Source organism: Lissotriton helveticus, chromosome 7 (genome assembly GCF_964261635.1).
Source record: "Lissotriton helveticus chromosome 7, aLisHel1.1, whole genome shotgun sequence".
NCBI lineage: Eukaryota > Metazoa > Chordata > Amphibia > Caudata > Salamandridae > Lissotriton > Lissotriton helveticus.
Genome location: NC_136068.1, coordinates 1177401337 through 1177415642, shown reverse-complemented (window position 1 = coordinate 1177415642; position 14306 = coordinate 1177401337). Strand labels below are relative to the sequence as shown.

The following is a 14306-nucleotide window of genomic DNA, read 5'->3' as shown; positions in this document are numbered from 1 at the left end:
AGTCCTTCAAGCAGGGGGACACAGCACACAGCAAAATCCCTTTAGCCTTTCCTTGGTTGAAACAGAAAACTGCAGGCCAGCCCCAGGTCACACAGCAAGAGCAGTCCTATCCATCAGTCTCTTCAGTTGTTTATTCCTTGGCAAAGGTCCTCTTGATACGAAGTAGCTCCAGTCTTGTTCACACTTGATTAAGCCATTCTCAAAAGTTTAGGGGCTTTAGCTTGCATATTTATACCCCTTAATGGCTTTGAAGTCTTTGTGTTACAGGGGGCACTGACCCCTGCTCCAACCAGTTCTGGGTGCCTCCCTACCAGTGTCACCTTCTACCTTTGATTAGTGGGGGTCTGGATTCTCAACCACTCAGCAGGAGATGAGACAATTGTTTTATAGCACCAGTCTAGGCCTCTTTACCTCTAGGGGCTTCTCCTTCCCCAACACTCCAGATGCAGGTCAGCCTGTGCAGTCTCACCTCCTCCCCTGGGTCAAGACATTCCCCAGATCCTATCGCTTTCAAATCCAGCCAGTCAATCCACAACCAGACAGAGACACACAGAAATGTTTAAAGCACAAAAATCCAGCCACTTCTGAAAGAGTGGCTTACGAACAGATCATGCAAAAACCATCTTCATAAAAAGAAGTGTTATTGCAGGGTGAGTTCAGGAATATTAAACTTCACCTTTCCATCTGCAGCCGTTGGGGAGATAGGCTGGAAAACATATTATACAGCCTTCCCATTCTATCCAATGGGCAAGATGGCCTTTCAACAGTGAAAAACGAAATGGAGATTATTTCACTGTCAGGACATGACACATACCTTAGTACCTGTCCTTCCTTTCACATGCACTACACCCTGTCCAGGGGGATGGTACACCTATCTTAGGGGTGTCTTAGGTGCACAGAAAGGGAAGGGTAAGTTCTGGCAAGTGAGTGCGCTTGACAGATCAACATGCCAGTTTCACAAACCGTGCACAGGCCCTACATTGGCAGGCCTGAGTTCCCTTTTTAAGGCTACTTATGTGGGTGACACAAATAGTGCTGCAGGCCCACTAGTAGCATTTGCATTAACATCTCTGGTACACCTAGTGCACGTTCCTAGGAACTTCACTTAGTAAGGCAAACATACCAATTATGGACAACTAATTACCACTACACTGTACACAGGAAGTACTTGCACTTTGACACTGGTTAGCAGTGGCAAAGCGTCCAACACATCTAAGTTGGCAACACATGTCAGAAAAAAGGTCTAGGGGAAAAGCAACAAGTTTAGGGAACTGTAGCCAAAAAGGGCAAAGTCCCACAGTGTAAATATGTTCAGGTGCATTATATACTGGTTTGACACCTGATGGAAGATTTCTTCAGTGTCTATACTGAAATGCTTATTTATTTTCTGATGGTGATGGGGCTCGTAACCTTGAAAAAGCCTCTTGCTGCTGAAAATAAAAAGCATTGGTATCATGCAAACCTGGAGTGGCCTCCTTTAGACTCTTGCCGTTTTCAAAGTTATTGACATATATATATATATATATATATATATATATATCCCTTCACTCTGTTCCTTTCCGCCGGGTATTTGCAGTGCTCTCACTTGAGTTTGTTCTCCTTGCAGCAGAACCACGCGGCTATCAATTTCAACACAATCCACCCTTCAGAGAGGGGATAAATAGGACGAACTCGCGTGCTACGTGTTATGGGAGCCCTCTCCCTTGCTCACGAGCAAGGAAGAGGGCTCCCGAAACGCGAAGATCTGTGTTTGCCTGCCATATTACTTATCTGAAAGGCTGAAAAAAGAATAAAAATAGTAAAATAACTTGAGCACGCAAGTTCGTCCTATTTATCCACTCTGTGAAGGGTGGATTGTGTTGAAATATATAAAGATATATATATATATATATATATATATATATTGTAAGAATCCTTCAAACCTCCACATGCAGCAGTAACAGCAGCGGCGAGAGAAGAGACAGACCCCACGTAGTCCAGGCAAGATGTTGTTTATTTTAAGTGCCTTCCAAAATGTAACGTTTCGAGTACTGGCGTACTCTTGTTCACATATATATATATATTATCTTAAAAACACAGGGTCAAGGCAAACTGTGTAAAACAATGCCCACTGGGGCTGAATGACCAACGCTTGGGTGGAAACAAGAGTTGATGAATAATGCCAACAATATGAGTTCTCATAAAGACAGGCACGTCTAAAATCCATCAGTATGTTTTAAGTTCATTTATAAATGAATTATTTCCTGGACTGATAATATAACACAACGCAGCATATCAGTGAATCACTGGGCTATAAGGTAGCACGAAAATACAATTGTTCACGGTGTGAACAATAAAGTTTTTTCTTTTTCGCCAAAAACAACCAACAATATTATGGGGCTCATTATGATGGAGGATTTTCCGCATCCTCCGGGCCGGCGGAATTTACCGCCGGCCCGGCGGATGCGGAAAATCCTCTGCGGACCCACCAAAGACCCACCGCCACATTAGGATGGCCGGTGGGTCCTGGTTTAGGTCCGCTGCTTTTCCACCGCGGTTGGCTTACAACCGCGGCGGAAAAGGCCTAATATGGTGGCGGTGTCTCTCAGACACCGCCAGCCATATTAGGATGTCTGAATTTCAATGCCTTTACACGGCGGCATGTCCGCCGTGCTAAGGCATACGGAGTCTTGTTTGGGGGCCCCCAGGGGTGCAGGGGGGTGGGGGGTGCACATGGGGGGTACCTATGGTACCCCCCTGCATTTGCGTGCACAGAGCGGCAGGCACCGCGTGGTGCCTGCCGCTTTGTGCATGCAAATGCACAACTTTCATTTTTAACATTGCGGCGGGTGCTGCTTCAAGCAGCACCCACCTCAATGTTAAAAATAGAGGATGTGACCGCCAGGGTGGCGGTCACATCCTAATTGCACAGGAGGGAACTCCGCATACCATGCGGATGTTCCCTCCTACTCTATGGTGGCGGACGGACTCAGGTCCGTCCGCCATCATAATCGGCCCCTAAGTGCTGATAATTATGAACAGAGAGATATGTTCAATCAAAAATGTTTAAATCAATTTATTTTGCTGATTAGAAAGATTACTGTGTCATATTAGCTCCTGTAACCACAATATGCAGTTTTTTTGAGTATGTCATCACTGTCTATGACCAGGAAGTGAACTGACTACCAATGTATAAACACACACTCATTCTATGCACTTGTACTTGTGATAAAGGAGCCCAGCTCCGAAAAGCGTCGAGTGATTTTGGCCGTGACCAAAGATTAAACACGCTGTTTAAGAAACTTGTTGGCTGTGGCTTCGTTCTTTTCCCTCGAGGAGCAAGGAAACGTTGGCGCTTGGATTTAAGGAGTTTGCGACCCCGCCACAGCCCACCGCTGCAAGAGGCTCGGGCTTACTCGCGATAAACTGGTTTTGGATATATATATATATACATATATATATATATATATATTTATTTATTATTTTTTTTATCGAAAAAACCTTCCTTTGATGCTTCAATAAAGGAAATAGAACGGACTCCACTCCAAATATGTGCTTCAAATCCTTTATTTAGTGTTTGCTGCCGCTATGACGCATTTCGGGCTACATGGAGCCCTTGATCACATGACGTGCTCAAGTTCTTTTCTGTTTTTAAAGTGACACCGTGCAAAGTGAACAATAAAACTGAAAAACAGACTAACATGTTGTTCTCTGATTTCAACCTTGCAATTATCATGGCTTTCAGTACACACTTATAAATGTTCCTTTATCTTCATCATGTGCAATAATGTTCTTCATAAATATTCATAAAACTCCCATTTTATAAATATAATAAAAACAGATTTTAAAAGGGAATACACATAATGGCAACACAATTTACTAGCCCTTCTACATTTACTAACTGCTTAAATGCTAGTTTGATCATATAATTGTGGTTATTTATCAAGTTATTTTTGTTCAATTTTTGCAAAATAACAACAATAAGTGTATGAATACATATTGTTAAAATGCACACTTGATAAGAATTTCATCATATCATAAAATTCGTGTTTTTTGTTGTTCTCACTCACAATTTAATCTTGGAATGATTGCCTATATGTTCCCTTTATTTGAGTATTTGGAACTATTTTAGGACCCAATACATTTTTCGTGTATTTGGGCACCAAGGTACAGTACCTGGTATGTGCAAAATGAGCTTATAAAAAGTGCATAAAGTGCAAATAAATAAATAAACTTCATTTATAATCATCCATAAAGTGTCACTGTGCCTAGTGCAATATTCGTTTTAACAGTATACCATGAGCCCATGGAACTACTGATAAAAGCAGATTTTCTTACAGGGTGTGGAAGAGAAAGACCAAGATTACTTCATATATTTACAAGTTTCTATTTCTAATAAAGAATATTGATATCATAGCCATGTGTATAGATCTTCAGTTGTATTCAGATCGTGCAGACTCTTGCTGTCCAGCTCTAAGATATATTTCGTCTCCAGTCTCCTGAGTATTGTGTCTCTGTTTCCTCCTTGTCTTAGCGGAGGAACATTGTCAATTACACAATACTTCAACTGGTTCAGATTTTTGTTATGTATTTCGTTGAAGTGCCGGGCTACCGGATAAGAGCTATCGTTGTTGGTAATAGCCCGTAGATGCTGCAATACCCTCTTATGGACTTGGAGGCGGGTGCTGCCAACGTATCTTAGTCCGCACGTACATTCGAGTACATAAACTGCAAATTCAGATTTGCAAGTTAACAACTTATTAATAGTCCTGGTCTTGTCATTAAACGGTGTATGGAATGTGGTCTTACTCTCTCCATATTTGCATGCTTTGCAAGTTGTACACCTTACAAAGCCTTTACGTTTTGTAAGCCAATTGGTGTTAACAGAGACTTCAGGGTTACTACTGACTAAGTGGTCACTGGTACTGCACGCTTTTCTGAAAGTGATAACAGGGGAAGCTGGCATTTTATCCCCTATTGTTGGATCACTCCTTACCAAGTGCCAGTTCTTTTTGATTATTTTCCCTAGGCTATTCCTTTGTTTGTTATACGTTAGGATAAGCCTGGGACTGATGGACATATTATCTTTAGCTGCAGACTGTTTTGTTTTTGCTATGTCAAGGTTTAAACAGCAAATCATTTCTAGACATAGTTTTGGTGCGTGCAATGGCTTGCTCTATAATCTTATGCCCATAGCCTCTTGCAAGAAATCTCACTTTACATTCTTGTTGTGCTACATTTAAATCTTCCTCCTTGCTACACACCCTACGTTATGTTATGTTATGTTATGTTAGGGTGATTTATTGTGCGCACAGATACTCCAGCCAAGGAGCGTCCCGGCGCAGAGACAAGGTAGAACATAACACAACAGGAAATAAAAATGAATGCCCAACATTTCACCATATGGTATACTTTGCACTGTGTGTTGCGGGTGGAAGCTACTTGAATGGAAAATTGTGTTCCCTGCTGTATATATATAATGCCAGTATTTTTCTTGGGCCACTTACGCGGCGGTCTGAGTTGGGTTCCAGCAACCCGTAACATAAATTCTCAACGTTCTAAGAATAACCTCAGACTCTCCTGATCTCTGCATAAATTGTGTTTTTAGAAAGACAGCTCCCCCCAACACTTTTCAGCCATATCCTACCTACGAGTCATGGAGTAAAGTAACTACACCCGGTGTAAATAATGCAGCACCGTACACATAGAAATTGGACGAATACACACATATGATCTCATAATGTCAGAAAAGCGGTGGCCATTTTAAAATATCCGTTTGCTACCAAAATTAATTTGCCAATATCAATATACAGAATTTCTCTCTTAATATATACAATAAAAAAATGCAGCCAAATCGCACCAAACCTTCTATGGCTTGGTTTTCGGAGTCACTAAGGCTCGAAAGACAAAGCTGCAGAAACTTGGAGCGGCGTTGGCGCAGGAATTATGACAACTACGACAGAGATACTTATAAGAATGCCTTGCTTAGCTACAGAAAGTTGATCACTGCAGAAAAACGCACCTTCTACAGCACACAAATAGAACGTGCTCTCAACTCGAACAAACAACTGTATCAGGTGGTAAAAGAGTTAGCTAATCCTCCAGCCCCCCCTCCCCAATCGAACCATCCCAAATATTCTGCAATAAGGTAGCGGACTTTTTCCAGGCTAAGGTTATGGATATTTTTGACAATTTTACTAAAATAACGACTACTGACTCTGCCACCCCGGAGACTCCCCCTCTGTCTCCAAATCCAAGTTTTGAGGTCTTTTCTCCACCTCCGTCCATGGTGGAGCTTATAAATATTGTTAAATCAGGATCATCATTGGACCCATGCCCTCCACGCATCATTAAATCAGTATCCAACCTAATAGCCCCAGTACTTAGCAACATCTGTTATACCATATTTCAGACAGGTGTTTATCCCCCTATCTGGAAAAAGGCAATTGTAACACCTCTTTTAAAAAAACCCGCACTAAACCCTTTAGAGCCGAAAAACTACCGTCCTATCGCCTCTCTCCCTTATCCTTCTAAAATAATTGAAAAGGTAATGAACCAACAGTTGTCGACTTTTATTGATCAGAACGACCTACTTGACAACACGCAGTTTGGTTTCAGGAAGGGCCATGGGACGGGGACTGCTTTGATCAAAGCTGCTGAGGAGGTCAGGATAATCATGGACAGGGGTGGTGCTGCTATCTTGATACTCCTGGATTTATCTGCGGCCTTCGACACAGTCGATCATACCATCTTGATCGACCGTGTCGCCGCCATTGGCATCCAGGGGAGGGCCAGAGCAACGCTGGCATCTTTCCTGGCCAATAGAGTACAGTCCGTGAAGATGGGGTGCTTTTGCTCTCCTGATTTCATTCTCCCTTGTGGCGTTCCCCAGGGCTCCTCGCTAAGTCCGACACTTTTCAACATCTACGTGTCGGACTTGGCGAGGGTAATTAAGTCATTCGGTATAGGTCTAACCTCGTATGCCGATGACACACAGCTGGTCCTGGAGATACACAAAAATGGAGAAGCAGTGGCAGCGAATTTTCAGGAGGGCATGAAGGCCATCAGTTCATGGATGAACCGGAATTGCTTAAAGTTAAATTCTGACAAGACGGAGGTGATGGTTTTTGGCGAACTAACTCCGTCTTGGTCTCCGGTCTGGTGGCCTTCGGAACTGGGAACTCCTCCACTACCAGTAGCCAAGGTGAAAAACTTGGGCGTGCTTTTTGACAACAAGCTTACGTTCCTTAGCCATGCCAATGCTGTGGTTTCAGAGACCTTCTTTACCCTAAGAATGGTGAAGAAACTGCTCCCTTTTCTTCCCCCAACTGCAGGTAAAACCCTAATGTCCTCCTTGGTGTTATCCAAGGTGGACTACTGCAATGGTTTATTGCTTAACGCACAGGAGCAAGTTTTGAGCAAACTACAGCTTGTCCAAAATGCTGCTGCAAGGATTCTCATGGGTATACCCAAGCACGCTTCCATCTCTCCCACAATTCGTGAGCTCCACTGGCTACCAATAAGAAGCCGGATAAAGTTTAAGGCCATGTGTATCATTCACAAGGCCTTGAACAAAAATGGACCTGATTTCCTCAAAAGAGCATTCAAAGTGTACAAACCCAGTCGAACACTACGTTCATCTTCGGCCCAACAGCTCCAAATCCCATGCACAAAAAAGGTAACATGGGGAGATAGACGTTTTGTAGTGGCTGCGTCAAAATTATGGAATCAGGTCCCTTCCTATGTCAAAGATCATTCGTCACTACTTTCATTTCGAAAACATCTCAAGACTTGGCTTTTTAATCAGTAAGATGTTAGTGGAACCCCCGTAATCTGCAAACTCTAGCGCCGAGACACCGTAAGGTATTTGTGCGCTTTAGAACTTTTAAACATAAATAAATAAATAAATAAATAAATACATGCACATAATGTTTAAACTCTTAAATTATGAGTTTTATAATCTCCTGTGCAAATCAAATTAAACAAATATTATGATGGAAAATGCTCTTTGCGCGACAGTATACCAAGTTCTCCTTAACATCATGATACATAGATACCACCCTTACTAAATAGAAGGAGCTCACAATATATAATGTACAGTAATGATGATGAATGGCCTAATCCACATTAAAACACATTGACATTGGCATACATTTCTATACAGTCAAATTATATAAGCACCAGTGCACAAGACATTGTCAAACTAATATCCTCAAAAGATTGTTTCAGAAAAGGTATTTTCATTTAATATTTGGAGAACCCTGTCTGTCAAGCTGTGAATCATGCCCTTGGTTCTTAAAAGGTGTTATCATTAATAAGTTGATGGTACTCAACTAATGCAACCCAGAAGAATTAAAATGTGAATCCATTGTTCCCAAGATTCTAACCCGCAACTGGAAGGGCATGGGCCCAATTCACAAAGGTAAACTTAGACCTGAAGTCTTTAGACCTGAATCCAAACTACCCAATTCACAAAGGTAAACTTACACTTGAAGTACTAGACTTCTGGTCTAAACTTGAACTTCAGGTCTAAGTTACCCTTTGCGAATTGCGCCTTTAGACAACTGTCAAAGTTTACCTTTGTGAATCGGGTCCCATGTGTTGAATTTGCAACACAAATGCGATTCATTGAGTTACATCATCCCACTGAAAATAATATGAGCCCTTGCTTGAAAGCTAATGAACTGAAACACGGGAAAATAAGACATACTGGTATTATTATTTTTTTTGTTACAGATTCAAATTCACTTTTAGGATATCATATCTTTTAACTTGTTAACGAAGTGACAAACTCTGGAGTTGCAGAATTCACTGTCAGGTCACATACTGTAGTTTGCTTACTGTGATAAACTTAGAAGGGCAACGAGTATGACACAAACATAGGGGCATATGTACAAGGACTAAACACCAATCACTTTATAAGACATTCTGGTGGCGTTAAGTCCATCCCTTTAGTTACAAGGCAACATGAAGCCACTTAACGTGGCTTAATGCTGCCTTTTAAATAGGGCCCCATTTCACGCAGCACTTAGCGTGAAAGGGAAGGGAAATGGGTGTTGCGGTGGGCATTCCACCGCAACACCCATTGCCTTTTTACGCTGCCCCCTAGTTACAAAGGTGGCGTAAATATGGGGCAGCGTCAAAATTAAGACAAAAGAAACCTGGTCTTAACATGGCAAAATGAGGAGAAATGTTTAATATCCCCTCGTTTTTGCTGTATCTATGTGTGCTGAATTGCGCAGCACACATAGAAACAACAAATCGCCAAGAATGATTGTTCATGTGCAGGAAGGTGTGCCTTCCTGCACATAAATAATCATTATTAAAAAAATGACGATTTGCAACTTCTATGTGTGCTGCACATAAACAATAATTTCCCTCACAGCAGGCACCCTTGTACTATGGTGCAAGGGTGCTTGCGTTGCCGCTAGGTAGCTTAATTTAGTGCCAGCGGAAATGCAGGGGTCCCTGTATCATTGTAAATACAGCGCATCCCTGCTTTTTTTAACTGACGGGGCTAGGCGTTAGCAATTTTGGAGCTAACCTGCACTCCACCATTTCATTGTACATATCCCCAAAATAGTTTCTTCATTTAACAGTAAATTAGTATGAGACATTTAAACTTTTTCATTACAGCTTTTACTGTGCTTTCTTTGTGTTCAATTGTTTATTGTATTGTATGTATTTGTTCAGCAGCAGACAGTATGCTTACCTTAAAATGCTTTTAAAAAGTTGCCTGGCTACTTCTCATGTCACCAAGTCCCATTTGTGCCCTCTTGACATCCTTTTACTCATTCAACACCATATATGCATGATGCATGTAGCCATATGAATAAGTGAGCCTACTCTGATTACCCTCCTTTTTTGGTTTCCACTCACACTGCATCCCTCTTCCCCTATTGCTAGGCTGGTGCTATGTAGATTTCTATGTGTATTAGTCCGAACCTCGATGGTCATCACGCTCAACATGAAAAGAATTCCCACATAAGCCCAAAATAAAACAATACCTTACCAACCACACTCCCTGCATAGTGTAGCTTGCTATCCATGTGCATAAGCACTTCAGTGCCTCATAAATTAAGTGCCCTCCAAGTTGCTTACCCTCTGGCTTCCATGTTGCTTCTCTCATGCACTTTAAAAAAAGTTTCACACTATATATATTTTTTTAGTTAGCGCTACAACTCAGATTCTTAAATACATTTTTTTAAAGCACCCATGTCATTTTCCACATTACATAGAAACTTTTTTCATTTTATTTATCCTGGATGGCTGTGTCATATGCATTTTCTGTTGTCTTTAGGCATGCTGCACATCATCAAGGGTGCTGTACAGCATTTTTAATAACTATTGCATAGCCAATAGGTCCCAAAGACGAGACCAATGGGCTTAGCCAATGCTTGCTTGTGGTGTGCCTGGAAAATGGCCATTGTAGAGACTCTTGGGCACGAAGGCTGCAGCTTCATAATGGATGTGCCTGCTTCAGCCCTTCTTGCACTTGTTGGAACTCCGCTCTCCCACTCTTTTTATAAACGCTATATTTCTAATTAAACTCTACCGAGGGACAGTGTGTGATCTAGTGGCTAATTTGTTTGTCGTAGAATCCGTAAACATGACTTCTAATTTTAAAATCCTCTTTTGACCACATTGTTTGATCCTAGATATATTAAAATGGTGATGGAATATATACATATTTCAAGTTTACTTGTTCTCATATAAGCCCATGATCCAGCATGGTTAAATGGGTCTACCGGAAACCAGTCGTTAATTTGTCAAAAAAATTGTGCTGGGGCTCTCCTCAAGAGGCAGCACTAACATGAGAAATGTGCTGGCTAAAACTGCCTCCTGACTAGTGCCCCGGCACCTATTATTCTGGAGAGGACTTGCCTAATGGCTAGAGCTGCTGATTTCGGAGCTGGGAGACCGGGTTCTAGTTTTGGCGTGGCTCAACGTCCTGTGATTCTGGTGAAAATCGCATACCTTCCAAACGAGTGTGTCCTTAATTGGTACTATAAGCACCGGTGCTGAGGATTAGGTGCCGATGCTGAGCACTAGCTCAAATTAAGAACTGACGGGAACTGCAGCAAAGAATCATTTCTTTGAAAACAAACTTTAAAAAAAAACTTGTTGGTTCGTAGCTCTGTAACCTAAAGGTGATACTGTTAAACAGCTCAATCCTTCTCGCTATTATTGACTTCTGAAACCAGGAGCATTCATTATTGAAGCTGCAGTATTTGTTGCTTGTAGGAAGGAGAACAATGTTTTGAGGGAGACATCTAAATTAACAAGCAGTGGTAATGCATTGGTTTCGCCTATGTAATTATTAAAGAGCTGTTTTCATCAATCATCGTCTGGGAGAAGGAAAGAGCTCCCTGACAGATAACACAGTAGTAGAGCGGATGTGACGTAGTGGCCTAAGCTGCTGACTCGAGAGCTAGGGATCCCGATTTGAGCCTCAGATGGGCCTTACAACATCCTGTGATTCTATGAAAATCACCTAATCTCTCAGGGTGTTAAATTGTTATATAAATATGCTGCTATAGTAAAAGGCAAAACTTTATAAAAATATTGTTCCACCAAAGCAGATGTTAACATTATTTAGGTGGTGGGTAACTGATAAGAGAAGCAGACCTGGAACAAGCATTGGTACATGCAGGAAAATCTGCTTCAGTCTTTAGAAATGGAGGAAAAGTAAGTGGCACACACAGGAACCAATGAGAAGCGAGAACAGAGAGGAGGCAGGTTGTAAGTCTCTTTAGGTTTATATTAAACACAATAGATTTCTTAAGCACAATGCAAGTGCTGTGCAGGCGAAACCTAAAAAGGGTTTGATGTTAGCCTATAAACTTTTGCTGGGAAAGTCACTAATTCTAAGTTATTGACAACATTTATTTTTTGCTTACAGAGTAAAACTCAAAATACAAGAAAATGAAACAATAATTGTTTAATTCCAATAATTAGATTCTGTAGCCCCAAAACAGCCTAAATTGACATGGAAATCACCCCCTGTCCTCTGCCTGACATGAATGGGGGAAGGAGGAAGGCATAGGACAAAAGTGCTACCTAGATGTGAAAAAGTGGAGGAAAAAGTATGGCAACAGTCAAAAAAACACAAAAAAGAAAGGAGAAAGGGCATATGGGGCTAATCGGCAAATACTTTGGAATATTGCTGGGAGAAGCAAATACAAAGCAATCTCAACAACCCAAAAAATCTGTCTAGAGCATCCCGGCATGCACAGTGGAACTACACGACCGCCTCATGACAACATGAATATCAAAAGCAATGTCAGAGCCCTTCGTTCGTGCCTTTAGGCTTTTCAAACTTAGGGCCTGATTATGATGGCCGTCGAACAAGCGTCCGACTGCCATCCTGTCGGGAACGGAACCGGCCGACACGGAGTCGGCAGTCCCGCTGGACAAATTACAATCCGATCTCCGTGGAGGCGGTCGAAAACATGCCTCTTAGCATTGAGGCTTGTGCTGCAGCCTGAAAAAGGGATGCAGCACAAGCCTCACTGCTAAGAGGCATGTTTGTAAACCACCCTCTCCTTGTGACAGGCACCATGCGGTTCCTGCCACATGGTGCTGTGATGTTCACGGAGGCACCAGAGGTACCCCCCAGACCCCATAGCAGAGGGACAGGGGGGTAAGGCTGCCCTGCTAGGGGCCCCAAATCACTTTCCGCCTGCCTTTTCATAGCTGGCTGAGCTGGTAAGGGCATTGTAATGCCTACGGTGGTGCCTGAGCAGGCACCAACCCTATTGTAGCGATTGCAGCCCCTCTGATAGGCTCTTTGAGCCCACTGAATGCGAGGCGCGCGGTCCCTCTGCCATATGCATCCACCTGCCGCATCCTAATGTGGCGGACAGACCTGCAGGGGCCAACGGTGGTGGGACCCTCACGACAGCCTGACAGTGGCTGTCCCACCGCCATCGAAATCAGGCCCTTAGACATATTGGTTTTGTCAGTGGTTTTTACCAATGCTGTCAGCATCAGCAAAAGGAAAAGAATAAAATGGGTATTGCTGCTGCTGATGAGCGCCATCATGGATGTAAGCGTATGTTTCATAATGCTACAGTGGCTACCACATGATATGTGCACCTACGTCACCACACATGCATGCGTAGGTCACTTATTACACACTAGGCAGTGATTTGAAATTTTGTATTGCAAGGTCGTGGATGCCACGATTGGAGGAAATATATTTTTAAAAATGTGCATGAAAATATGAAAAAGAAAGGACAGTCCCAGTAGCCGATTGCGGGTGCTGAGCTTTTTTAAAAAAACTATTAAAAATCTTTTTTCTTAAAAATGGAAAACAGTAGGGAAGAGGTGGAGGAGCATTGGAGAAGCGGGTGGGGGTAGGACGTCAACTGCACCAAGCGTCAGGAGCAGCGGAGGGGATGGAGGAGCAGCAGAGGAGTGGAGGATTCATACATAAAAAAAAATAGCCCTCTGGTAAAGCAACCCTATAGTTTTGGGGCAAACAGGGGAACAATATAGAGTGGGGGAGGGGTGAACTTGAAGGAGGGTGAGAGGAAGAAAAAACATGCAAGAAGAAAAAGAGAAAAGAACATTGGGAAATGGCACACGCCATCCAATCAGAACACAATCAAGAGGAGATGCTCCAGAGGAAGGTCAAACAAAGAATAGGAAAATAGGAAGGAAAGCCATTGATTAAGAAGCATGGAAATTATTAGTCAAGAAAGCCGCCATCCAAAGAACAGCAAGGGCCTGACCCTAAACCCGCCATATATACATATTTTAATGTATTAGAGAAAATAGGTCTTGCACAACAGGCAGCTAAACTTATCTGTAGGTGAGACTTAAGAATACCGGAATTTACATGATCATTGTGTATATATAGTGTATGTCACTGCCATTGCTAAGAATATGTTTTGGTATATTTCTATTGAGATAAATGAACATTTGAGTGACATGCTTTACCTGCTGCTACGAACAGAATCCCGGCACTAAGAATAATGTTGTTTTTGCTGCTGTAAATCCGCCCAGCTCCGACACAGAGGCCTCCAAGCATTAACAACACTGTGCTGAGGATGGGAAAGACACTGGAGGCCCGAACAATGCCTGCAGACAAGAGAGAAAGGATATGACGTTATAAGTAAGGTCCTTCCTGGCTCGGGAATCACATGGGCACAGTTACCATGCTGTTCCCTCAAATAAGGCACCGACCCCTTGAAGTCCATCCCCAGCAGTCTGCCAAGAAAGGATCCCCTTGCCCTCCCAGTGAACTAACATGTGTTCCTTAGCTAAAAGTGTTGTTTACAGCATCTGTTTCTCCCCTATTGAAAAAAAAGTCTGTGAGGCAC

The 14306-nt window shown here is 42.5% G+C and overlaps 1 protein-coding gene across 1 annotated transcript in view; it reads right to left on the bottom strand.

The window, feature by feature from the left end:
- CACNG4 (calcium voltage-gated channel auxiliary subunit gamma 4) overlaps positions 1-14306 on the bottom strand; it is a 631992-nt gene that overhangs the window by 121982 nt on the left and 495704 nt on the right. Inside the window, exon 3 of the mRNA XM_078654318.1 lies at positions 13924-14064. Within this exon, the coding sequence (XP_078510444.1) occupies positions 13924-14064 (141 nt within the window). The remainder of the gene's footprint in view (positions 1-13923; positions 14065-14306) is intronic.